This window comes from Balaenoptera physalus (assembly GCF_965194825.1).
Source record: "Balaenoptera physalus genome assembly, chromosome: Y".
Lineage (NCBI taxonomy): Eukaryota > Metazoa > Chordata > Mammalia > Artiodactyla > Balaenopteridae > Balaenoptera > Balaenoptera physalus.
In genome coordinates, this window is record NC_138904.1 from 1,542,637 (window position 1) to 1,570,149 (window position 27,513).

The 27,513-nt window shown below is 52.8% G+C and overlaps 1 protein-coding gene and 1 pseudogene across 2 annotated transcripts in view; both read right to left on the reverse strand.

The window, feature by feature from the left end:
- Positions 1–26,053, reverse strand: part of LOC309653438 (polyprenol dehydrogenase-like) — a 188,216-nt gene extending 162,163 nt beyond the window's left edge. The window contains exon 1 of the mRNA XM_082448131.1: positions 25,923–26,053. Within this exon, the coding sequence (XP_082304257.1) occupies positions 25,923–26,031 (109 nt within the window). The 5' untranslated portion in view covers positions 26,032–26,053. The remainder of the gene's footprint in view (positions 1–25,922) is intronic.
- LOC309653431 (E3 SUMO-protein ligase ZBED1 pseudogene) lies at positions 16,337–26,055 on the reverse strand (annotated as a pseudogene). Its single transcript, XR_014268793.1, has 3 exons — positions 25,923–26,055; positions 16,460–18,722; positions 16,337–16,429 (listed from the first exon to the last, which is right to left on the reverse strand). The product of XR_014268793.1 is annotated as an E3 SUMO-protein ligase ZBED1 pseudogene (transcript).
- Positions 26,056–27,513: the final 1,458 nt, after the last annotated feature.

Consider the following 27,513-nt stretch of genomic DNA (forward strand, 5'->3'; position numbering starts at 1 on the left):
GGTGGCGCAGTGGTTGAGAATCCACCTGCCAATGCAGGGGACACGGGTCCGATCCCTGGCCCGGGAAGATCCCACATGCCGTGGAGCGACTAAGTCCGTGCGCCACAACTACTGAGCCTGCGCTCTAGATCCCGTGAGCCACAACTACTGAGCCCGTGTGCCACAACTACTAAAGCACTCGTGCCTAGAGCCCGCACTCCGCAACAAGGGAAGCCACCGCAATGAGAAGCCCATGCAGCGCAACGAAGAGTAGCCCCCACTCACCGCAACTAGAGAAAGCCCGTGTGCAGCAACGAAGACCCAACGCAGCCAAAAATAATTAAATAAAATAAATTTATAAAAAAAAAAAAAAGACACGTCAAGTGAAAAGATCCGATGTAGACACGCTTCCGTCGGCACCTGCAACCTCTGAAAATCTCGCCTCTACCCCCCTGTCTATTGCTGAGAAGTGGCCACGGGAAAACCCAGCGACGGCATTAATACCCCCCTCCAAAGACAGAGATACAATTTACGACAAGCAATGAGCAGTTTTTGGTGTAAGCATAGCCCATGCAACATCCGGCATATGCTTATGCTACAAGCATGTGCGTTATTTATCTTCCACCCAAGCTGACGGCGTTTCTGCTGAGACGGGGGATGTTTCAGCCAACAGCTGTCCAGGCACATCCTGGGTGGCCTCTGCAGAGCACGCGTCCTCATTTTGTCAGCCTTCGGGAACGTCTGCCCCAGGCCCCTCTCCCTGGCGTGTAGATGGCCGTCTTCTCTGTGTGCTCACAGGGCCTCCTTCTCAGCGTCTCTGTGTCCACATGTCCCCTTTTTACTGGGCCCCCAGTCCTGTTGGGTGAGGATGCAGCCAAGTGACCTCCCCTGAAGCTGCTCATCTGCAGAGACCCTATTGCCAAATAAGGTTACAGTATGGGGGGGGGACTCCAACGTATGTTTTCTGGGGGAGGAGGCGTGATGCAAACCCTAACCAGGGGCGTACACGCGCACACACACGTATATCCACGCGAGGACACGCCAGCCTGGATGGAGGGAGCTCCCTAGAAGGGCAGGTGACCCGGGGCCTCTCTGCCCCCCTTATCTCCCCGACACGGGTCAGCTGGAATGCACATTCCTTCCACGCTTCCCCCGGAAATCTAGCTGCAAACAGATTCACGGGATCCCTGTAAATCACCTCCACTGTCACCCTCTCTTCTCCACGCCGTGCACGTCTTTGATCCCGGGTTCAACACCAACTCCGACCTGTCAGCTCCTGTCCGACAGATGCCGGAGAAAGTGCTCCGTCAGTTCTGGATGTAAGCTGATCCCAAGCGCACCAGCCGGGCCTGGGACCCGTGTGGGGACTGGGACCCGTGTCGCCAGCTGCCCCGTCCCAGATGGGTGTCTACAAGCCGCCCCATGGCAAGGCTCTCGCCTGCGCCTTTCCTCCCGAAGCCACTCAGCTCTGCAGCCTCTGGGTCCAACGCTGCAGCACGAAGCTACTCACCCCTGCATTTGTTTCTGGGTCACCACGCTCCGCAAGAAGAAAGGCAACTGAGATCTTGGCAAACGGCACGATGTTTGCAGGGTGCGGGGAGAGGGGCCCCTTCCAGACTATGTTTAGAATGCTCTCCGCTCACGGTTCTGTTTAAAGCGTCTTACTTGGAGTGCTGACCTCATGCCTCGGTGATGGCCAGCGCTTGGGAAAAATGGCAAAACAACAGCTCTCTGTATACCGAGCTCACTGCACATTAGAGACAGCTCCAAGGGTAACAGAGAAGAACATATCTGACTCCACATTAGGTCTGTTTCTTTTACTTTTAACCTTTGTATTCTTTTGCTTTGAGTTCAGAATGTTGCCCATAGCCTGAAATATACAGGATAGCCCTTTCTCAAGGCTCTGACCTTTAAGGGTGTAACGCCTTTCCATTCATAGAGACAGAAAAAGTTGCACAACAGAGAATAACATTGGTTTTGTTGGAGGTTAAAAGGAACACTGTGACCTGACTTACCTGGACAAAGGATTCCTGCACCAAGAAGTCTGTAATAACCAACCACACCCTTCCCTCACCTTGCCATTAAAGATGCTTTGCTGAAACCCTTCGGGAGTTCGGGGGTTTGGGGGCACAAGCCACGGTCTCCTTGCAGGACCCTGCCATAAACCTTTCTCTGCTCCAAACTCTGACGCCTAGGCTTGTTTGGCCTCAGGGGTGCATCAGAACTTGTATCCTCCCAAAAAAGAGAAAAAGGAAATAAACAAGGAATTCACCGATACTGAATAAAATACAGATCTATAACAGGATGTTGGGACTCACTCCTCCTTAAAGAAAATAAAGGAAAGGAAGTTAGTAGGTTTCATCAATCAGAACAGCTGGGTCCCATCCAGGATGGCAACGCCCCAGAAAAATGAACCGTTTGCACATTTAGTCAATTTTCCACCTAGACTGTATCTTTTAGGAGGTGAGTTGGAGGGCGTCTAAAGTGGACGTGCATGTACCCTACGTAGCAATTCTACTTCTAAGAATTTAATGCCACAGACATACTCCCACAGGTCTGCAGAGACACAGGAACAAAAATATTCACTGCAGCCTTGTTCATAAAAGAAAGCTCTTTAGTGTGACTGTCATTTTACAGGTGTTATTCAAAAGAAAGGCATATTGTTCTGGCAACAAGGTGGGTGGATCTCTGGGGAATTATGCCGAGTGGGGAGAAAAAGAGCCATTTCAAAAGGGTCCCATTGTGTATGCCTCCATTTCTATGACAGTCTTGAAATGACAGAATTATAGAGAACAGATTAGTGGCTGCCAGGGCTGAAGGACGGGGTGGGGGGTTGGTGTGGGAAGGAGATGGGCCACGCCAGGGATCCTTGGGGGTCACAGAACTGCCCTGTGTCTTGACCGTGACGGTGGATTCTCAAAGCCACACGTGCAACAGGATCACACAGACACACATACACGAGGGAATACAAGTTAGAACAGGGAAATCTGAATAAAAGCATTGCATCGCACCCAAGTCAACATCTAGGCTGGGATGTTGTACGGCCGTGTTGCAAGTGGGTAGCCCTGGGAGAAAAACAGGTAAAGTGTTGCTGCATTTTATTCCTCACAACTGCACGTGAATCTACAATTATCTCAAAGTAGGAACTGGTTTTTTTTGGCCATGCCACACGTCTTGCGGGATCCTAGTTCCCCGACCAGGGACTGAACCCAGGCCCTCAGCAGTGAGAGTGCCAAGTCCTAACCATTGGACCGCCAGGGAATTCCCAGGAACTTTTTTGAAAAAGTCTAAACCAATGCCATGTAATATAGCCTTCTTAGAAGAGAAAAAAAACTAAACTAAAAAGCAAAACAAAAAACTCTGCCTTCTCGGCCCCCGTCCAGTTGTTTTGAAATGACCCGAGCTTTCTGGCTCCCTTTTGAATTGGGGGTGACCCCGTGCCTGGTCCTTTTATCAAATACTGAGAGCTGGACCCCCAGCCAGGACTGCCCGCTGTCACGAGACAGAGTGGACACCAGGTACAGGGGTTTGCTAAGCCCAGGCCAGCAGCAACACTACCTCGTCCCTCATCTACCAGGTTTCTGCACTTTGGTCTCTGTTCTGTGTTTCCTATCTTCCGCAGACACGTGTAAGCCACCTTGAATCTTTCCAAGAGCACGTGGGTGGTCAGTTCATTTCCTCACTCCTTAAATCTTTGCTCCTGTGCTGTACTGGGAAATAACAACATACCTCTTTGAAGAGAGCATTAGCAAAACATAAATCAAAGCCACACAGTATGTTTTATATTATGTGACTTTTACCACAGTAAAAAAAAAAAAAAAAAACCATTTAAAAGAAGAAGAAAGAAACAAAGAAACAGAAAATAACAAAGTTGGTAAGGATGTAGAGAAATCGGAACCCTCCTCCACTGTTGGTGGGGATGTAAATTGCAGGAACCACTTTGGAAAAGAGCCTGGCGATTCTTCAAACGGTTAAACTTGGAGATACAATAGCCCAGCTATGCCACTCCTAGGTATCAATCTATCCAGGAGAAATGAAAACACGTATCCACTCAAATACGTGTGATGAATGCTCACAGCACTGTGATTCACAGTAACCAGAAAAGTGGGAACAACCCAAGTGTCCATGGACCTTTAACACAGGATGCTCAGTGAGAGAAGCCAGACCCAAAAAGAGCATATATGCCACGATTCAATTTATATGAAATACTCAAATAGGCAAATGCATGGAGACAGAGGACCTGGGGGGAAACAGGAGTGGGGAGTGACAGGTAACAGGTACAGGGATTCCCTTGGGAGGCGATTTTTTAAATGTTCTAAAATGACATAGCAATGGTGTTTGTACAACTCTGCAAATATACTAAAAACCACTGAATTGCGCCATTTACTGGGTGTATTGTATGGTGAATTATTTCTCAGCTTAAAATGGGGGAAACACCTTGCTTAATCGTGAATAATGGGGGATGGGCGGGGACTTGGAATTTCTGGTATTCTTCTCACAAATGAAGAAGGACATATATAAGCCACCCTTTCATGGACCTCCTACCATCTTAGACGTGTGTGTGTGCATGTGTCTCAGAGACCTCAAAATTGACAGAATAATGTTAAAATGACGTGTAGCTGAACCTCCAAGTCAACTGGCCCCAGGAATACGTTTTCCTGACACGCAGCATCACGTAGGTCCTTTAGAACGGCTGTGTCGATAAACCACGATAATTAAGAAGCTGAAAAGTCTCACTAGTGAGACCTGCCTGACAGACAGATGATGGGAAGCAACCTTTCCAGACAAAGCCACCATCAGGCCCTTTGGACACCGTACCAGCCTGTGACCCGTTTGGTGACCAGGGAAGAGGAACAGGACGGCCATTCATCCCAAGGATAGAATGATCTAGAAGCATTAAGACTGGAGAGGCGGGGGGGGGGGGGAAGAGATGGGAAAGCTAAGTATATGAACACATCATATCATCTATGTATCAACCCTAAAGTGAGATTGGCAGAAAAGGAAACAATCTAGAAAGACATCCAGACGCTACATTAAAAAGTTACTTAGGGGACTTCCCTAGTGGTGCAGTGGTTAAGAATCTGCCTGCCAATGCAGGGGACACGGGTTTGAGCCCTGGTCCGGGAAGATCCCACATGCCGCGGAGCCACTAAGCCCGTGCGCCACAACTACTGAGCCCACGTGCCACAACTACTGAAGCCTGCGCCCTAGAGCCCATGCTCTGCAACAAGAGAAGCCACCACAATGAGAAGCCCACGCACCACAACGAAGAGTAGCCCCCGCTCGCCGCAACTAGAGAAAGCCCGCGCGCAGCAACGAAGACCCAATGCAGCCAAAAATAAATAAATAAAATAAATTTATTTTTTAAAAAAGTGATTTAGTCCTATGAGCAATGGCGTGACGAATGATACTGTGTCACAATAAGTGACGCTGGGTCCAGGGAGGCCATGCACATGTCGTGCTGTCCAGATCCCTCAAGAGAACAGGAGTTCATGCTTTCGGGGGTGGGTGGCGTAAGCCATAAGCCCAAGCCCCAGGAGGCAGGTCCACTGAAAACTGTACTGAATTGTATGACTTAACGGTGGATTAAATCTCAATAAAGCTGCTCAACCTGGGTGAAGACCGCGCTGAATCACGGACAAAGGGGGAGGCGTGGGTGTGTGGAGGTCCCGGGAATTCCTCCGTGAGAAGGGGGCTGGTGTGGGCTGGAGGTGGGAGACCCAGAATCGACAGCACCAGCTGTCAGTTGCCAAAGAACGGACGTGGAGAAGATGAGAATGTCTGAGAAAAACCACAGCCGACCCAGGACGTAACTTGGAGAAGCCAGGCCCAGGCATCAGCCTCGACAGAGGTGCCGGGGGGTCAAAATTAGTGATGCGTTCAGACTTCCCCGGCGGTCCCGTGGGTAAGACTCCGCGCTTCCAAGGCAGGGGGCACGGGTTCCACCCCTGGTCGGGGAACTAGAACCCCGCGTGCTGCAACGTGTGGCCAAAAACAAACAAACAAATTAGTGATGGGGCGGCCTCAGAAGCCACCACCCAGGACTCTGGGGCCGTCCAGGGCTGGTAGGAAAACAGGCGCTCCCCAGAAATTATCCCAACACATCAGAGTCTGGGGACACCCATGGCTCCCAGTAAAGATGCATGAAAAAGTGCCTGGATTCTTCAGGGGAGAACTAAACCACCAGCACCTTCGGAGCACGCCCTGAGCTTTGCACAGTTCTATTTAAGCACGTCCATCACGAAGCATCCACAATGTTACAGGTCAATTTGCCTCAGTAAAGTTGGGGAAGAAAAGAAATGTGATATTAAGGGGGTATGCATAACTAAGAGGGAATCACCTGTAAAGCGATCACGCTTTACGTGATAAACACTGTTTAGAACCTTACGCAAGTGACCAAAAAAACAGAGGCAAGTATTTTGCAGTCACTTACACTTGGTTTTCAATAGACCACAGAGAAATGATGGAGTGAAAAAAAAAAAAAACCAAAACAGGATACAAAGTTGTATGTGATGTAGGATGATGGTTAAAGAGTATTAACATTATAGGGAAATAAATAAAATGTTCATAGCAAAAAAAAAAAGCATGTCCACTAATAATGGCCTCTGATGTTTGTCTATTTCGTATATAGTAATGTGTATATGTTAATCCCAGTCTAATTTACCCCTCCCCCTCTTCCTCTTTGGCAACCGTAAATTTTTCCCTGTCTGTGACTATTTCTGTTTTGCAAATAAGTTCATCTGTATCATTATTTTAGATTCCACATGCAAGTGATATCACATGATATTTGTCTTTGTCTAACTTCACTTAGTATGAAAATATCTAGGTCCATCCATGTTGCTGCAAATGGCATTATTTCATTCTTTTTTATGGCCGAGTAATACTCCATTGTATATATGTACCACATCTTCTTTATCCAACAAGGATTTACTGTATAGTACAGGGAACTATATTCAATATTTCATAATTACCTATATGGGAAAAGAATCTGAAAAAGAATATATATATATATATATATATATATATATATATAACTGAATATAAAACTGAATCACTTTGCTGTACACCTGAAACTAACACCACATTGTAAATCAACAATACTTCAATTTAAAAAATTAATTTTTTTTTAAATAAATGAAAAATTCAAGAAAGTTTTCAAAGAATGAAAAAAGGAAGACTAATGATAGCAGATAGCACGCATCAGTATCATGTTGGCTTAGGGTTTAGTTCCATACCTTGATAATTGTTTATGTATCTATTACTTGTATTATTAAATTAATGTGACATTTTTAATTTTTATCTTTAAAGAATGATGAAATTGGAATACTTACATGAATTTATTCTATTTCATTTTTCCTGACAGTTTTGGTTTAAATGTAATTTTCATATTGACAGCTTTATAATATTACCATTTTATTTTGTAACAATAATCGCCAATATCGTTTTAATCTAGAGTTAAATATTTTCTCTGTTCAACTATCAATTACGCAGAATTAAGACTTACAGTTTCTTTAAGAAGGGTTTATTAAAACTACATTTGCTGAATTACAAAAAAAATATTGGTATCTGAGAAGCAGAATTCAATGACAAGGAAATGTTTAAAATTGACAGTGAGTGGGGTGACCAAAGCTTGGGTGTTTTACACGAGAGGAAGACGCTTGGCAATTAAGTCCGTCAGTATGAGGAAATGAAATTTTTTTTTGACAGGTCCTCTCATGCCTGGGAGGGGCTTGGCCCCTGTATTCCTTGGACCCCCAACTCTAACTGGCTTTCTTGTAGTGCCATCTTTGGACATAAAGTATGTTTAGTTATGGGTCTTTCCAGAGAAATGGACCAACAGGAAACACAGAGAGAAAGAGAGAGGGAGACAGAAAGACAGAGAGAGATTATTTGAAGGAATTGGTTCATTCAACCATAGATGTGAAGAGGGGGCACCCCAAAATCTGCAGGGTAAACCAGTAGGCTGGAGACCTAGGGAGAGCTGAGGTTACAGGTTGAGTCCCACGACCATCTGGAGGCAGAATTCCCTCTTCCTTGAAGAACCTCAGTCTTTTTTTTCTCCTAAGATCTTCAACTGATTGGACAAGGCCCACCCACATTGTGAAGGAGAATCTGGTTATGTCACAGTCTCCTGGTGTCAATTTTTTTTTAATTGTAGTTGATTTACAATGGGGTGCTGGTTTCCAGTGGACAGCAGAGTGATTCAGTGATGTATTTTTTTCAGATTATTTTCCATTATAGGTTTTTACAAGATATTGAGTATAGTTCCCTGTGCTCTACAGTAAATCCTTGTTGTTTACTTTATATAGAGTAGTGTACATCTGTTAATCCCAAACTCCTTAGTTACCCCTTCCCCTTTGGTAACCATAAGTTTGTTTTCTATGTCTGTGAGTCTGTTTCTGTTTTGTACAGAAGATCATCTGTATCATATTTTAGATTCCACATATAAGTGATATTATTATATATTTGTCTTTCTCTGACTTACTTCACTCAGTTTGATCATCTCTAGGTCCATCCATGTTGCTGCATGATTTCAATGTTTATCTCATCTTCTTTTTTTTTTTTTTTGGCCATGCCACAGTGCATGCGGGATCTTAGTTGCCCGACCAGGGATCGAACCCGTGTCCCCTGAAGTGGAAGCACAGAGTCTTAAGCACTAGACCACCAGGGAAGTCCCAACGTTCCTCTCATCTTAAAAAATATCTTCCCAGCAACCTCTAGACCAGCGTTTGGCCACAAGGCTGGGTCCACAGCCGAGCCACACTGACATAAAATTAGCCAGCACAAAGTATGAGTTTTCAGGCAACCGAGAGCCCTAACGAGCTTCCGATGGGCGTCGTCTGGAAGCAGGGACCCAGCCAGCTGGACCAGAGGAGCGCGGAAAAGGCACCAGCTCAAGCCAGCACGGCACCTTCGCCTGGATGACGGCGCATCCTTGCGGCAGGAGGACCTGACGGCCGCCTCTCGTGCTGGCGAGTTTCCACAGCTTGAGAAACGAGTGCAGGTGTCAGCCAGCAAGCACAGCTGCTTCCACCAGCAGCAGGGGGACAGAAAGAGCTGGGGGGCAGCCGAGGGGCCCCGCGGCTCTTCAGCCTCGTGATGTCGCCTCGCGTGGATCCTAAACCTTCCCTCCTGCAGCGGCCACCACTAAACCCTGTGGCAACTCCCTCCAAACCGAGAAATACAAGCGGTCCATGGGACTGCCCGGGCGGTCCAGTGGTTAGGGCTCCGCGCTTCCCCTGCAGGGGGCACGGGTTCCATCCCTGGTCGGAGAACTAAGATCCCGCAAGCCGCAGAGCGTGGCCAAAATTCTAAAAATAAATAAATAATAAAATAAAATTTTAAAATAAAATAAAAATGGTTATGCTAGAAGGGCCAACACCAGAGGAAAGAGCCATGTAGGGAGAAGCCCCAGGGATGATAGGAATAAATGCGGAAAGGGGGAGAGAAAACAGCCTCCACGGGGACCCGACAGAGGCCTTTCTAAGCAGGTGTCTTTTAGGTGTGACTATAAGCCCCACCCCCTCTGCGGGCTGGGTGAGGTCACAGGTTGTTTGAAGAGGCCCCCAGCCGCCCCTGAGCACGTGGGCAAGAGAGTCGGCTGGACCCAAGAGCTGTGCCCGCTGAGGCCTGCAGCCCTGGTCACGTCCTGTGGCACTCAGCTGCTCTATCTGCCAGCTCGGGCTGCATGATGAGTAATGGTATGCATCAAGTTGGCTGGGCCACCAGGAGCCCAGAGAGCTGGGGCACCGTGATCTCTGCATGTGTCTGGGAGAGTGTTTCTGGACGACATGAGCATTTGAACAGGTAGACGGAGGAAAGCAGATGGCTCTCCCCAGGGAGGGTGGGCCCCGTCTAATCAGTTGACACTTGAATAGAACACAAAGGCAGAGGGAGAATTCTCTCTCTCTCTGTCCTTGAGCTGGGATGTCCATCTCCTCCTGCCCTTGAACATCTGTGTGCCTGGTTCTCAGGCCTTTGGACTCAGACTGAACACACCACCAGCTTTCCTGGGGCTCCAGATGGCAGACGGTGGCACTTCTTGATCTCCCAAACTGTGTAGGTCAATTCCAATCCATCAATCAATATATGCATACGATATAGAGATAAAGATACAGATATATGTATTACACAGGGTTCTGCAGAGAAACAGAACCAATATCTACATTTATCTATATCATCTATCTACCTATCATATGTCTATCATCTACATATCTATCATGTAGCTAGCTAGCTATTATCTATCTATCCTCTAGCTATTATCTATCATCTATCTATCCATCTACATAGATATTAGATATATCCTGTTGGTTCTGTCTCCCTGGAGAGCCCTGACTAATACTGGCTGCTGTAACAAAGTAGCACAGACAAGGTGGTTTAAACAACAGACACGTGCTTCTCACAGTCGTGGAGGCCGTTAGTCCAAGACCACGGCGAAGGCAGATTAGTTCCCAGAGAGGCTCTCCTCCTGGTTTGTACAGCTGCATACCTGCCATGTCCTCATGTGGTGGAGAGAGAGCTCTGGTCTCTTCCTCTTCTTATAAGGACACTAATCCCATCACGGGGACCCCACCCTCATGGCCTTATCTAACCCTAATCACCTCCCAAAGGCCCCACTGCCTAACACCATCCCCTCGGGGGGCAAGGCTTCCACATATGAATTCGGGGGGGATACAAAGACTCAGTCTGTAACATGCTCCCGCCACCTCACCCGGAGGTGTCCACACGAGAAGGTCGGAGGCGGAGGAGGAAAGGCAGGGCTGGGGGCCCCCTGCTCGGTCTCCCCCTGCGCTGCCAGCAGTACGGACGTGCCTTCCTGCACGTGCATCGAGCACCCACCATCCCCCCCGACTGTGCATCTGCTCTCCTCCCTTCATCCACCTCCCCGTCCCCAACCCCTCCCAACGCCTCGCCGGGCCGGTCAGGACAAGACCAGGGAGGGCCACCGCCAGCCCCTCGCCCCGACCTCACCAGCCCCTCCCAGGGGGTGTCCCTCCTGCCAGACACCCACCCAGGCGGGCTCACCGCTGGCTCGGGCACTACGCGGGCGCCACCTCCGCTGTCCCAGGCCGCGCTCCTTCACGAGGCCGTACACGGCGGGACAGCCCCGAACCAAGCTGATCACAAACCCAGGACTGGCCCCCGTGGCCTGGCACGCGAGACCCCGGATGCCAGCGGGAAGGGAGGTGACCCGGTCACCGCATCCCAGCGGCTGGACCTCCCACACGTCCTTCTGCCACCTGGAGACCCTCCATGTGGGCTTCACCACCCACAGCCCAGGAATGGGCTCCTCCTTGGGGAGACCCCCCCCCACTCCCCAGGCAGGCCTGCGGCCACTCAGCCCATCCGCTACGGGGCCAGCTGCCCTGGCCCGAGAGGCGTGGTGTAGCTCTCTGGCCAAGTGCGTGTGAAGGGGCGAGGGCCACACCAGCCTAGGAGCCAGGGGACCAGGCACTGAGTGCAGGGCGATGCTCCCCCAGCCCTCGTGGGTGAGAAGCTGGAAATGCTGAGTGCTCAGAGGTTCCGGGAGGAGGGTGGACGGTAGGAATCCCACGGTTCCTGCCAGAGTGTCTGTGGAGCAGGGAAACGTGTAAATCCATGACACGCTGACCAATGACAGCAGTCCTTTAAGGAGAAATGTATTAACTCATTAAATTTCCTGCAGGGAGAATCAAAGCTGCTCAACGCATCTTCAGTTTACCCATAAAGGTATAGGATGGGTGGATGGATGGATAGATAAACAGAGACAGATAGATAGATATGACAAATTGATAGGTAATAGAAAATACATAGATACATAGATGATAAATAAATGATAAGTATATAGATGATAAATAACAGATACATAGAAAGATGATAGATACAGAGAGATGTATGATAAATTGATCATAGATACACAGATAAATACATAGATGATATAGATGATACAGATAATAAATAGGTCGATAGATAATAGATAGAAAATGGACAAAGGCATAGATTATAGATTATAGATGCATAGATTATAAATAATACATAAATACATACATAGATGATAAAAATGTAGACAGATGATAGATATGTAATAAATACATAGATGAATGATAATAGATGACAGATAATTGATTGACAGAATATAAAAAAGAAGATACACATAGATGGGGTATAAAAGTATATATATTTATATATGTAAATATATATACTTATGTTTATATACATATTTACATTATATATACATATATATACATATATATATATATATATATAAAAATAGAATCAACTCCATCCAGGCATGGAATCACAAAGGTTACTATGTATGTAACAAACTGGCCATCGACACAATTATCAGCTCCTACGCTGGCCCATAAACCGCAATCCTGGCGTCCCCGGTGCTGTGCACGAGACGTGATCTTCCCAATGTCACCTACCCTCCAATCACCGCCTCATTTCCACGAAGACCCAGCCAGGATCCTCCTAGGAGCAAAAGCCCCAAGAAGACTCATCAAGTACCACCTCCCAGAACACCCACCGTGCGAGGGGAAATGCATTCGCTGTGGACCCCATGTGACAAAATCTCTCAGGAAAAGTCCTCTTTCAAGGACAGCTGTGGAGACCGCCGGGTTCCATCCTTCTAACAGAGGAAGCGATGCTCGTTTCCCTAAGAAAACACTCCCTGAGGAACGTGCCCCTGCCTTGTGCCATCTGCCACCTGCTAAAAGCCTATCCCATCTGGTCTCACGTCACCCAAAGAATTGAGCGAGTTCGGGTCAATCGAGAAGGTGAACAAATTGGGCTGAAAACGAGAGGTGGGCAAAGCATCCCAACCTTGCTTCAGGCCGAAGGTCAAACCACTGAGCAGATAGTCTAACAGTGCTCCCAGAAAACCAGCAGAAACAACCCCAGCAAAGAGGCCACGCGGAGCCCCCAGCCTCGGAGTCATAGCCTGGGAAGCCGCGATGGGCCCAGGCAGCCGGGGGACCCGGAGACCACGCAGGTCCCGAATCCCAGGGCCCGGGAGGGCCCCGCGTCTGCAGCGCTGGCCCACAGGCCGGGTCTAGGCCAGGGCTGCAGGCCGGGACCGCGGGTCTGCAGAGAGGAAGGGGGAGCCTGAACGGTCGGGACCTTGACTTGAGCATGAGAGGGAGGATGGGCCGGCTGTGTGCACGGCAGGGCCGGAGGAGAGGCCGGTGGGGCTGGAGGAGAGGCCGGTGGGGCCGGAGGTGAGGCTGAAGCCACCCAAGGCAAGCAGCAGCTGTATTCCCCCCGCACGGGGCTGCAGAGGACGCAGCCAGCAAAGTTCAGAGGAGGGTGGCCAAGGGCCCCCGCCACGTAGGAGGGCCCCGAAGGCCCAGCCGTGGGTCTGCTAGCCGTGAGAGGCACAGAAGGGCTTGTGTTTCCAGGCAAAGCTGCAAACCCGGCCCCCGGTGGCCAGAACAGCTGCAAAACATCCAACGCTGGGTCTTAATTCAGTACAATTTATAGGACGGGGACACACGGGGCTGCAGGTTCCCAAGGAAAAGAATTCTAGCTATGTGTCCGGGATTGGTCCAGACTGCACCCGGAAACCAGAAGAACGAACTGTGCGAGGGCCGCGGTGCTTTCAGAAGCCTGTGAAGGGCCCCGGGCCTTCTCAGCGGGTCAGGCCTTGCTCAGAGGGCGGCCGAGACCCCGGGGTCGCTCCAAACACACACTGCGGCGCCCGCCTCCCCGAGCTGGGATGAGAGCGGGGCTCTAAAAGGAAACTGACTTTACAGCAAGACCTGAGCGTGAAACACACACCATTTTGAGGAAGCAGAGTCCTGGGTCGACCCAGATAAGACACATCCTTAACGGTCAGGGGCTGTGTTTTTACGAGAAGTGCTGGATGCCAGCGATGATACTTTATCTAAGACGCTGAAGGACACGTTGCACTTAACGTTCAGACGGAGAAAGCTCTGGAAGTGTCAGGTTATCATGACTGAAAACTGGCCCGTTTAAACTCAAAATGTTTGTGCAGAAAAATTATACGTTTGAATCCCCCTCCCCACGCCCCCAGGAACAGAGGCAACCTATAATATGCAGGAGGAGAAAACTACGGCGGACGCCGACCTCCCAGTCTGTCTGTTTCTGGGTACCTCGTTTTCTTAAAAGGAAGGAGAGAAAGGAGTCAATGGGAAAAAAACCCAGATGCCCTAGTGATACACATGGTCTGAGGTCAGCACCCAAAAAGGCTCGGGGTTTTACAACCATCCTCCCCCTCCTCCCTACACCCAGTGCAAAGACAGCCCAGGGAACGAACGTGCAGAATCCCTACTCCCATAGCAGGCTTCCCCGGCTCGCAGCTTTAGTCACATAAACACATTTTGAGGCCAAAAGATCCAGAAATGCATCACACCCTTGATGTGATTTCCAAAGACCCCAGAACAAAGCACGGTGGCCTTACTTCTTCTGCGTGGCTTGGAAAAGTCTCTTTAAACAAACAGAAATAAAACCCTCCCTCGAGGTCGGAGGCTCTCCTGCAAGTGCAAAGCGTTACTCCCACACGTCAGACAGATAAATTAGGAGTCCGTTTACTGCTGGGGTTTCTCGAACAAGCGTCCGATTCAAAAGTGTTAAATAAGAAAAAGTACAAGCCAGGAAGAGGGAGGGCAACCCCAGGGCTTAGAAAAAAAATGTGAGAAACACAGAGAGGGACACAAGTTTACATGAGTGACAGAAAGCCAAGATTTTAAGAAATGTGAGGGGGGGGTCAGATGCAAAGCAGCCAAATACAGCCCGGGAGGTGGGATGTGCATCTCTGCGGCTCTTTTTCCAGCCGGAGAGCAGAGCCGAGGGCCTGGAGACAGTGATGTTATCGCTTTCCTTCAAGGTGACGGCACAGGTGAAGCTGCTTTCCGACACCTGATTTCCTAAACACATTCAAGGCTGGTGACATCAAGATAACATACTGCCTTGGCCAGAGCCACAAGAAGTCCCCAGCCATGAACCTGGAGAAATGCCCTCCTTAAGCCCCCGGGATGCGGCTCGATGTTGGGGTCCTGGGAAAAGATTGCCAAGGGCTGAGATGGGGCATTTGTAAATCGTGTACCTCCTGACAAAACATCCATCCGGACCTGGGTTGTTTTAAGGTGGGAATCAGAAATAAGAGTGGTGCCTTGTTCTTTTTTTGGGCCACACCGTGCAGCATGTGGGATCTTAGGGCCCCGACCAGGGATCGAACCCGTGCCGCCTGCATTGAGAGCACGGAGTCTTAACCACTGGACCGCCAGGAAAGTCCAGGGGCTTTGCCTCTTAAAGAAAAGCAATTCATTTAAAATAAATAAATACATAAAAGTAGTTCTAAGTGTTAGAAACAGGCTTCCTGTTTCCCCAATGGCGGAAGCAACCCACAAGGACCCCCAAAGATAAAATGATCCCTGGTACTATTTTTAACTCAATGCCCCCCGCCCCCCATTGGTGTTGAGTTTAAAACAGAAAATGCAAGAGCCCCTTCCGGGAATCAAATCTAAATCAGCCCTCTAGAGCCGGCCGTGGGCACGAGAGGGTCCTTCGTATTCAAAAGCAGGGTTTCCAAGGAGTGGGGACCGCCTTCTCTATGTTCATCCCAAGAAAAGTGATTCTGGGGAAACCGGACCTTTGAAGCATCAGACTCACAAAAAACCCACCTCAAGACCCATGAGTTACGGGGCTCACAAGCACTGTGAATTCGGGCAAGGGGAGAAAAAAGACTGATTCATGGCAGAAAACACACTACAACCAACACCTCTTTTCTGCTTTTTTTTATAAGCGGTTGCATTGCAGGCTCACCGTTAACATTTTCCACCAAACATAAAACTGGTGTCTGTTGAAAACAGGGCATCTGGCGAAAGTGTCTCTCCCCGGCTACCCAGAGGCAAGGTTCCCACGTAAATGACAGTGTAAACGGGTTCCTTCACCGACCAACGGCTAACATCCACGGATGGTGTCGGCGGAGGACACGCAGGGGGTTTCATCCTCAGCTGCCCGTCGGTTTCAATCTTTCTCCGATTTACCCCAAAGCGTCCCTCGCAGAGAACACGAATGCTGCAGGTATGGAATTATCTAGGGGGCAAAACATCCCTGCCGGCCGTGCTTCTGTTGCGGAGTTTAGCATTTGCAATCGTATCAGCGGACATCTAGAGCTTTTATAAGTCATTTCTTTCCCTTGCGTTGGGACGCAAAGGGCCCCTCCGGAGAAAACGCTCGTTTTCACCAGCTTTGGGCCACCCAAAGCCCACCTCTGTCCTCTGAGCCACCCAAAGCCCCCTACCTGTCCTCTGGGCCACCCAAAGCGCATCTCTCTCCTTTGGGCCACACAAAGCCCCCTACCTGTCCTCTGGGCCACCCAAAGCGCATCTCTCTCCTTTGGGCCACACAAAGCCCATCTCTCTCCTTTGGGGCAACCAAAGCCCATCTCTGTCCTCTGGGCCGCCCGAGGCCCCACCTCCGTCCTCTGGGCCGCCCGAAGCCCCGTCTCTGTCCTCTGGGCCGCCCGAAGCCCCACCAAAGGTCCATCTCTGTCTTCGGCGCATTTCCTCTGTCCCGGGCAGCGCGCCCCCCCGCGGGGTCAGTACCGACAGCCAAGCATCCGACGGGGCGCCCGCGCGCGGTCACCTGCCCCCCCCCCCGCCCCCGCCCCGCTACACGAAGCCGCCGTCCCTGATGCCGAAGTAGCCGGCGTGGACGGCGTCGCCCAGGGGGAACGCCTGCTCGTGGTCCAGGCCCCACTCGCCCTCATCCTCGTCCTCCAGCTCCGCCTCGGCGCCGCGCGCGTTCTCGTACAGGAAGACCTGCTCGTCCACGTGCGCGGGGGCCAGGCGGTTCCGCTTGGCGCTGACGACGTTGGCCGACGAGCCGAAGAGGCGCTCGGGGCAGACGCGCGTGGCCGCCACGGACCAGTACTTCTGCAGCACCCGCGGCAGCAGCGGGAAGAGCGCCAGGCGGTCCGACCACCACCTGAGCGGGTCCTCGTGGAGCCCCAGCACCTTCTGCGACTTGAAGTTGCTCAGCTCCTCGACGACCTGCGCGTGCCACTCCTCCTGGCCCTCCACGCCCGCCGCCGGGCAGAAGATCTCGGCCAGCATGTCGTTGATGACGGCGGCGGGCGGCGGCGGCGTGGCGGAGGGCGCCGGCCTCTTCACGGGCGGCTCCTCGGGCGCGGCGTACGCCGGGTCCTCGGGGGCGCAGTAGGCGCCGTCCTTGACCTTGTCCAGCAGCCCCTTGGCCTCCTCCACCACCCTGTTCTCCACCTGCTGCCTCTCGAAGGCCGACAGGAAGGGCAGCCTCTTGTAGCGCGGGTCCAGGAAGGTGGCCACGTTGAGGAACATGTCGATCTCGGGCGCCTCCTGGTAGGTCCTGGAGAGCTCCTTGGCGATCACCTCCTTGGCCATGCTGATCTCCTTGGAGTCCGTCTCCTTGATGTTGAGCGTGGTGTTGAGGAGCATGTGCAGGAGGGGCTTCACCATGCTGATGGTGGGGTGCTTGGAGGCGGACAGCATCTCGGCCACCTGCCTGAAGGGCTGCAGCAGGTCCACCAGGCCCTCGATGGTGGCCCACTCGGCGGCCTCGAGCATGAGGTGGTGGTTATTGCTATCCTCCAGCAGGACGCCCGCGACGGCGAACTGCTGCTCCTTGAGGCGCTGGAGCATGGCCAGCGTGCTGCCCCACCAGGCCACGCGGTTGCTGACCAGCATGCAGGGGGCGGCGCCCTGCTGCTTCTGCTTCTCGTACAGCATGTACATGGCCACGGCGGACTGCTGGAAATACTCCACCAGCTTGCGGCAGCGGCCCAGCAGCGCGCCCAGCTGGGGCAGCCGGAAGGCCTGCTGGATGCCCGCGTCGAACGTGTGGCCCAGGCAGGGCATCTGCACCGCGATGTCCAGCAGCGAGCAGGCCTTGGCGATGTCCTTGCCACGGTCCGTGGTGGCGCTGAACACCTTGGAGCTGACGCCCCACTCGATGAAGGCTTCGTACAGGACGCGCGTGATGGTCTCGGCCGCGTTGTCCTCCGGCACCTCGAAGGTCTTGAGGCAGCGGGAGCCCAGGAGGAGGCCGTGGGGGGCAGCGCGGCCAAGGAAGTGCGCGGCCAGCGTCACGTAGGTCCGATTCTGGCTCTCGCTGCGCCACAGGTCGGTGGAGACGCCGCACCACGCGGCCTCCGCCAGCTCCTTGAGTACCGCGTCGCGCACGGCGCCGTAGCGCTCGGGGATGGCCTTGCCGCAGAAGAACTTGCGGCTGGGCAGCTCGTAGCGCGGCTCGGCCGTCTTCAGCAGCACCTTGAACGTGGGCTCGTCCACGATGGACGCGGGATAGAGCCCCTCGCAGATGAGGCCCATGACGGCGGCCGTCAGCTCCTGCTGCCTGCGGCCCTCGTGGCCGTGCGCCGCCGCCTTGGCGGCCAGCGGCTCCTGCGCGCCCTGCTGCGCGGCCTCGGGCTTGAGCTTGGAGAAGGCGCTGGCGAAGGCCTCGCGCATCTGCTCCGTGTTGCTCTTCACGAACTCACAGAACTCATCGGGGTGGTTCTTCTCCAGGTGGTAGGACAGGTTGGAGGTGTTGCCCGAATAGGCGATCTGGGCCATGCAGATGCGGCAGTAGATCTTCTTCCACTGCAGGATGCAGCCCTCGGCGTTCGTGTCGAAGCCGAAGTAGCGCCACACTTTGCTCTTGGCGCGCGGATGCGCCACCAGCTTGAGATCGGCCTGCGCGCCCTCCAGGCTCTTGCCCTCCATTGCGCCACCCCGGCTGGGCCTCCGCTCATTCGGGACGACCTGCCGAGAAGCAGCGAGACAAACACAGCGTGAGAAGAGACCCGGCTCCGGCCGGCGCGGAGTGGGGCTGCTCCGGAACCAAGGGCGCACGCAGAGGGACCCCGGGGGCCGCCGCTCCGGCTCGCGGCTTTGGCAAAGCAGAGGGGCCGGTCTGACAAGCCAGCAGCTCTTCCATCCGGGTGCGTCCGAGGACACGCCTTTTTTATTTTTAGTTTTTGGATCGTCTTTGGACTCCTGATGACAGCTCTTTCCTCACCTGAGCTGCTTTACTCTGTCCTGTTCTAGGAAATCCAGGAGCCCCGACACCAAGCAGGGGGTGCTTGTTCTCCAGACGGAGGCCACGTTCCCAAGCGTCCCGCCAGCCCAAGACGACCCACCTCCCCAACCGAAAACCTGGTCGGCAAGCACGCGTGTCACACGCCACCATCAGATGTGGCTCCAATCAGAAGAAAACAGAGGGTCTCAAGCGGATATTAAGTTGGCGGAGTGTCATTAAATACGAGCTTTTTCTAATTTTATGTTTTGAAATGATGCCTTTTTGACCACAGTGAGATATCACCTAACCCCCGCCCCCCCCCCCCGCCCCCGGCGGAATGGGCATCATCAAAAAGAACACAAATAACAAATGCTGGCGAGGGTGTGGAGAAAAGGGAGCCCTCCTGCACTGTTGATGGGGATGTAAATTGGTGCAGCCGCTATGGAGAACAGGAGGGAGGTTCCTTAAAAAACTAAAAATAGAGATGGCGTATGATTCAGCAATCCCACTCCTGGATATTTACCCGAAAGAAACAAAAACACCCATTAGAAAAAAGATCCACGCACCCCCATGTTCACAGCACCACTATTCACAACAGCCAAGACATGGAAGCAACCTAAACGTCCATCGTCCATGGACAGAGGAATGGATAAAGAAGATGTGGTACATATATACAGTGGAATATTACTCAGCCATAAAAGAGGAACGAAACTGCGCAATTTGAAGCAACATGGATACGCTTGGAGATTATTATGCTTAGTGAAATAAGTCAGACAGAGAAAGACAAATACCGTATGGTATCAGTTATATGTGGAATCCAAAAAAAAAATTTTTTTTTTTAAACTAGTGAATATAACAGAAAAGAAGCAAACTCACAGATATAGAGAACAACTTACTGGTTACCAGTGGGGAGAAGGAAGGGAGAGGGGCAATATAGGGGAAGGGGATTGAGAAGAACAAACTATAATACTCGGTGTAAAATAAATAAGATACAAGAACATATAGTACAACACAGGAAATACAGCCAATATTTTATAATGACTATAAATGGAAGATAACCTTTAAAAATTGTGAATCACTATGTTGCACACCTGAAACTTATATAATATTGTACATCAACTATATATCAATTAAAGAAAGTTAAAAATATTACTTTCTGAACGGCACATGCTCTAGTTGTTGTTTTTTTTTAATCTATCTATCTATCTATCTATCTATCTCGGCTGCGTCAGGTCTTAGTTGAGGCATGCGGGATCTAGTTCCCCGACCAGGGATCGAACCCGGGCCCCCTGCACTGGGAGCGCAGAGCCTAACCCACTGGACCACCAGGGACGTCCTTCTATTTTTCTCCCAGGTGCATCTGGGATCAGGAACCAGATTGCGGCAATAATGGATCTCTCAACCCCTGGAACTTCTCAAAATGCCCACCGTGGGCACTCACACCTGGGCACAGAGATACCTGTGAGCTGTGGTGCAGCACTGCCCGGCTGTCAGTGGGGAAGTCAACCTTAGGGCCAGGTCCCCGGGTTCCCACTGTTGGTAATGCCCACACATTCGGTTCCCTGGAGCTGCCAATCAGGGCCAGGATGCCCAAAAGGGCAGCTGAGTTTTCTTAAAAGCTGGCTGTGACTCACAGACATGGAAAACAAACTAGTGGTTACCAAAGTGCAAAGGTGGGGAGGGATAAATTAGGAGTTTGGGATTAACAGATACACACTACTGTATATAAAATAGATAAGCAACAAGGACCTACCATATAGCACAGGGAACTACATTCAATATCTTGTAATGACCTATAATGGAAAAGAATCTGAATATATACGTATAATTGAATCACTGTACTGTACACCTGAAGCTAACACAATATTGTAACTCAAGTATGCTTCAATAAGAGATCTTTTTAAATAAATAATCATAAACAAATATATATACATATATATGCCTAGACACAGAGAGAAAAAGATATGTTTTAAGAGCATGAACGTTAGTTTTATTACTTATTTGATTTCCTCAAATGACGTCCATGGAACAGACTTCCCCCTGAAATGGGTTAAGTCTGCAAGCTTTCAATCCCCTGTACAGCACTCAGGGGGTTAAATCAGAAAGTGCACCAACCAGATGTTTTCTGAGTGTGGGGTGTATGTTCAAAGCCAAAACCCAGTAACAACGACAGTGGTTTGAATAGCGGCCCCCCTCCCCAAATTCATGTCCTCCCAAAACCTGAGAGTGGGACCTTATTTGGAAATAGAGTCTTTGCAGATGTGATGAAGAATCTGAGATGAGGTCCCCCTGGAGGAGGGTGGCCCTACATCCAATGACAGGGTCCTTCTAAGACACAGAAAAGGAGAGAGACACAGAGGAGAAGCCCCGGGAAGACAGAGGCAGAGACGGGAAGGACGCGGCCACAAGCCCAGGGACGCCTGGAGCCCCCGGAAGCTGGAAGAGGCGGGAAGGACCCTCCCCTGGAGTCTCTGGAGGGACCCCGGCCCTGGGACACCTTGACTTCGGGTTTCTGGTCTCGAGAAAAGAGATAGGATGAACTTCCGTGACTTTAAGTACTTTGTTATGGCCGCCCCCGCACGCTCTGCTGATGAGAACAAAACTATAAAAGCTATGAGTGGTAACATCACCCCTGGTGCTGGGCGCCCTGCGGTCAAAAGGGCCCACCTGAGGCTTTTCAGGGAGAGGTCACACTTGGGGGGGGCTGATTTAAGGGGCACGTCGGTAGCCAGGGATGGGGCAGAAGGATGTACTGCTCAGAGGTGAGGCCCAAAGTCTCCAGGACAGGGGGAGGGGATCCGACACAGCCAGGACTTTCACAAAGAGGAAACCCCAAGACAGCACATGCTACAGCCAAGCCAGGATGGGGCACCTGAGCGTGGCAAAGGTGGTCCCAAAAAGCGACGGGAACTTCACGGCGGGCGCCACACCTGGGCTCTGGAATATGAGCTGCCGCATCCCGCGTGGGCCACGCCATTCAGTTTTATCAGATCCGACTACACCTTGATGATGATGATGAATTACTGCTGTGATTTGGCTGAAGGAGCCCAGCGCGATCCTGGTGCAAAGCTTTGCACACAAAGCAGGAAGCGTCCCCGACACAGTGACAGCCTAAGGAGGCACCGCCCGTGGGGCCTCCGCCTGCAACATCACCTCCTTTGGGCCAATGACGTCAGAACCTCCAAGGAGGTGACACACAGGAGGAGGGTTCTGAGCACATATGTTGAAGGCGGCTGCACAAGGCCACCCTCCACTGTCTGTGGAGGGCAAGGTCTACATCTCCCGTCAGAGTCAGGCATCAAGGTTTTGTCAAAGCAGCCTCTCCACAGGGTCCTTCTCACAGGGCGGCCCGAGCATCTCTGGGGGGGGACCATCGCCAAGACACTGCCAGGGATGTGGCGAGGTCCTGCCTTTTCTCACATCAGAGACACCAGCCAGATCTTCCCAATCGGCTTCACCAACACGAGGAACATGTCACAAGACACAGGATGAAGCCACCAAGTGGAGAACCAGCTGCCTGCTGCCCAGCCGGTACTTCAGGAAACCGGCAAGAACCGAAAACAGGGCCACTCTCCCTGATTTCTGTTTGTTTGTGTTGGAGAATATAGTTATTTTTCACTGGGAATAACATGTAAGTGACTTGTTATGTTACTTGAAATATATGTTGTAAATTTCTGTTTCACATTTCTGTTCACTTTTTTTTCATTTCAAATAAATCTAAATTTAATTAACATTAAGTGAATGAGATCCATATGGATAAGTAAAAGCCACATAAACAAAAGCTCTTTGGGACTTCCCTGGTGGCCCAGTGGTTAAGACTCCACGCTTCCAAGGCAGGGGGCACGGGTTCGATCCCTGGTCAGGGAACTAGGATCCCACATGCTGCACGGCACGGCCGAAAAGTAAAAATTTTTTAATTTTTTTAAAAACAAGCTCTTTGTCGGGGGGGTGGGGAGTACTTATTTTTTTTAAGAGTTAAAAACGCCTAAGATCATGAAAACTGTGGTTTCACCTCCCTGGATGCCCAACCCCCAACTGTTCATCTGTACACAACACCAACGAGAAATAACTTCCTCTTTATCGGTTTTTAAAAACCCTACAGTTTGAACACCAGGATCCACCCTAAAATAGCTTCATAAATGGGCCAGCTGACATCTTTCGGGGTGTCAGCCCATCAGCAGAAGTCCATTTCCAGACCTACCTCCTATTTCCAACAGAATTCTTAAGGGAAATGTCTGTGTGGTATCAGAACTGCCCTGTAAAACGCATCTGGATGATTTTCTCTCCCTTTCAAAACTCACTGATGCATCAGAGACATTTAATTTGTAATAGACAGTCACCATAGAGAACCTGGAAATCAGACTCTCTTACAGGAATTTTTAGTTTGCTTACACACGTCTCCATCAAGGCACAACCTGCAACAATCATGAGTTTGGAATGATCTTGTTTACAGATAGTGCATTTTAAGGTAACATTCAGGAGTGGGTTACCTTTTCAGCATCTTCCTTCACCTTTTCATAGAATCCACGTGAACTCACACCACACACCTGTCCCCCACCTGATAAAATGTGCAGGACCACCCACAATTCCAAAGCGACAGTAATAAATGTGAGGCAGCTCCATTTTATCTAAGGAGTCCCAACGAAAGTTATATAACTGCATTAAATATGTGCAGTATGCACAAGCAACTCATGAAAACGCTGAGACGATCTATAGATAGATTCACTAGATATTCAATATTTGACATGCAAATATATTAGCAAACGATCGTAACCAAGGTAGTTTTAAATCTGATGCATGATCTGACCACTCAGGGTGGGTTATCAAAGAACTTTCACAATACCAAGTGCACTTCAATAATCACCGCTGTGGTTTGTCGTTATCCGTTTAGAATATATAAATAAGAGAATATTTCTGTATCAACTATTTTATACTGTGCACATTTTTATTTATATAGACTATATAAATTATTTTTTTAAAAAAGGAAACATCTGATGTTTAAGAACAAAAAATCCCAGCTACTCTCCATGTGCACTGGGCCTCTGGGTCACTGTTTATTTAGCTCCATACCGGGGCAAAGTTCAATGTCTCCTCCCCCGCAAAGCTTAAGTCCAGTTCGGAGCAAATAAAACGTGGGTCCAAAAGCAGAGGAACAGTGCCACTTGGAACACTGGCCACCACCAGGCACATGGGACAAATGTTCGTTCACTCCTCCACCCAGATCTAAAATGATTTCTAACCCCACAGACCACGTGGCTTGCACACAGCAAGCCCATCAAGTCCATCTTTTGATGAAACAACCCTCTGCAAAAGCCGGAATAAGGATGCCCTCGGCTGACACATGGCTTCATGGCTGGTTTGCCTTTTCACAACTTTATTTTTTTTCCTCAATCAACAGGTGGAAACCACAGGGTAAGCCCTCAGGTTGCATGTATCTCCAACACGTTTCCAAGGCACGCATTTTGGGGTGCTGCATGCGATAACACCGACAAGTCTAAATTCCATCCTCAACTTGTCTTTTCTGCGAGCAGCTAAACAGGCTCCCAGGCGGGAGAGCCAGACCCGTCTGGGAGCAAAGCTGCTCGGAGCGGCGCTCCACAACCTGGGGCCATTTGGGGCAACCTGGGACAGCTTTCCATACCTCTTCACTGTTTACAAGCCAGTCCTGATCTCAAAGGTGACTATGCGGACCCCACCCCCGAGCCCCAGGTACTGGCTGGGTTCTTACCCTCTGTTCATTTCTGATCGCTCTCAATGCGTTTTTTTAAAAAAAAAATACCGAAATCCAGCTTATCAAAAAACCAAATGCTCACCTCACATAAACCTGGAAGATTTATTTCCCTGGATGGAGGCCTGGGAGGGTGGAGCTCATATAAAAATATCTACTCCTGCTCGGAGCTGCAGGTTTGCAAAGCGTGGCACCGGCAGCGCCCCTGCCGTCGGGGAGTGGAGCGATTCTCAAGTATTTTCACAACCAAAATCACATGTTCTCTGCCTTTTTTCACCCCCGTGTCTCAGGGGTGTTGCCCAGACGGTGCTGGGGGTGCTAGGCCAAAAGGGTGGAAACACGGGTGAACCTGAGACTATATCTATCCCCTTAGGCCACACATTAGAGAGACCGGCCACAGGGTGACACAGCACCACTCTTCCCACCGAATATTTTGTTTTAGAAAGTAGTCATCTGTCACCTAAAAATACAATGTCATGTATGCTCGCGTAGCCTAGGGTTAGTGTGACCTCCTGCAAATCAGGGCACACAGAGGTTCCTACAGGCTTCCCCGTTTTACGTCCTGAGCACGCCGCTGCGACCAGGCACAGCCCCAAACGGACCGCCGCCACCCCCCGCCCCCGGAGGTCCCCAACGTGCGTGAAGAGCACGAACGGGTCCCCGGAAAGTCTGGGACCGGAGACGCCGCGGAGGTCGCGGGGGCCAGAGGAACAAGGTGCCCCAGAGCGGAAGCCCCTCCCGCCAGGCCTCGCCGCGCCCCCGAGCGCGCCCGGCGTCCCCCACCCGCCCCGGGGAGGCCCGTCCTCCCCGGCCCTGCGCGCGGCCGGCTCTCCAGCGCCCCCTCCGTCCCCCCGGCCGCGGGGCTGCGGGGCGCGCGGGACCCCGGGGACCCCGGCCCGCAGTGCGCGGGGGCACCGGACCCCCGGGGCGACCCCGGCCCGGGATGCGCGGAGCGGGGGAGGGGCGCGTGGGGACGGCGCGCCTCCCTCCCCCCGCGGCCGCCCGGCCCTGCTTCCGGGAGCGCCCGGCGCGGCGCGCGCTGGCCGGCGGCCGGGGTCAAGGACACGCGGGGCCCCGCCGCGCCCCTCCCCCGCTCGCCCCCCACCCCGGGGGTCCCGGCCGAGCGAGGGGCGCGACCCCGGCCGGGCGCCGCCGCCGCCGCGAGCCCCCCGCCCGCCCCGCGCGCCGACGCCCCCGCCCGCCGCCGGCCGCTGACCTGGCTCCGCGAAGCCCCGGAGGTAGCGGCGCAGCAGCTGCGCCACGACCACCGCCGCTCCCACCGCGTACACCCGCAGGGCCGCCAGCGCCGCAGACAAAGGCGACATGGCTGCCCGGCCGCCGCTTCCGCGCCGCCCGCGGGACTCGCAGCCCCGCCGGACGGCGGAAACGCGCCCGCGCCGGCCCGCCCCCCGCGCCCACGCGCCCGCCCCGAACCCCGCCCGGACCCCGCCTGGACCCCGGGACGCCGCCTGACCCGGGGCCCCGGACCCCGGGCCCACGACCCCGGCCCGGAACAGGCACTCCCGCCCGCGCCGCGGACCCCCTCCCGGCTGACGCCCTCCGCCCGGACCCCGGGACTCTGCCTGACGCCGGGGCCCCGGACCCCAACCCGGACCAAGGACCTCAGGGACCCCCGTCCGGACCAAGGGCCCCAGGGACACCCCCCCCGACCCCAGGGACCCCCTCCCGGACCAAGGACCCCAGGGACCCCCGCCCGGACCAAGGACCCCAGGGACCCCCGCCCGGACCAAGGGCCCCAGGGACACCCCCCCGACCCCAGGGACCCCCTCCCGGACCAAGGACCCCAGGGACCCACCCCCCGACCCCAGGAACCCCCGCCCGGACCAAGGGCCCCAGGGACACCCCCCCGACCCCAGGGACCCCCTCCCGGACCAAGGACCCCAGGGACCCACCCCCCGACCCCAGGAACCCCCGCCCGGACCAAGGGCCCCAGGGACACCCCCCCGACCCCAGGGACCCCCTCCCGGACCAAGGACCCCAGGGACCCCCGCCCGGACCAAGGACCCCAGGGACCCCCGCCCAGACCGAGGACTCCAGGGACCCCCCCCCCGACCCCAGGGACCCCCCCCCGACCCCAGGGACCCCCTCCCGGACCAAGGACCCCAGGGACCCCCGCCCGGACCAAGGACCCCAGGGACCCACCCCCCGACCCCAGGAACCCCCGCCCGGACCAAGGACCCCAGGGACCCCCGCCCGGACCGAGGACCCCCGCCCAGACCACAGACCCCAGGGGCCCCTCCCTGCCTGAACCCCGGGACCCCTCCTGACCCCGGACCCCCACCCAGACCACGGACACCAGGGACCCCTGCCCAGACCACGGACCCCGCCCGGATCCCCGGGACCCCTGCCTGGCTGCAGGACCCCCACCCAGACGTGGACCCAACCCAGACCTTGGAATCCTGCCCGGGACCCCCAATCCAGCCCTCTGACCACAAGAGCCCCCGTGGACCTCAGACCCTCCATTGAGACCGTGGACCCCCCTAGGCTGTTGCCCACCTCCACAGCAGAACCCCAGCCCCCCCAGACAGGACCATGGACGCCCACGTGGATCCCTCCTGGAGCATGGAACCCCCCGCCCAGACTTCCACCAGACCCCCAGAGACCCCTGAGGGGACCTCCACCAGACCCCCACCCAGATCACAGCTAGGACCCTCCCTCCCTGCACTTCCCCCAACCCAGACCCCAGTAAGACCCCACACAGACCCCTATCCAGAACCTTACAGAAACCCTAAACCTGGCAACCCCAGACCCTACAGGGACCTTAATACCCATCAGAACCCTGGACC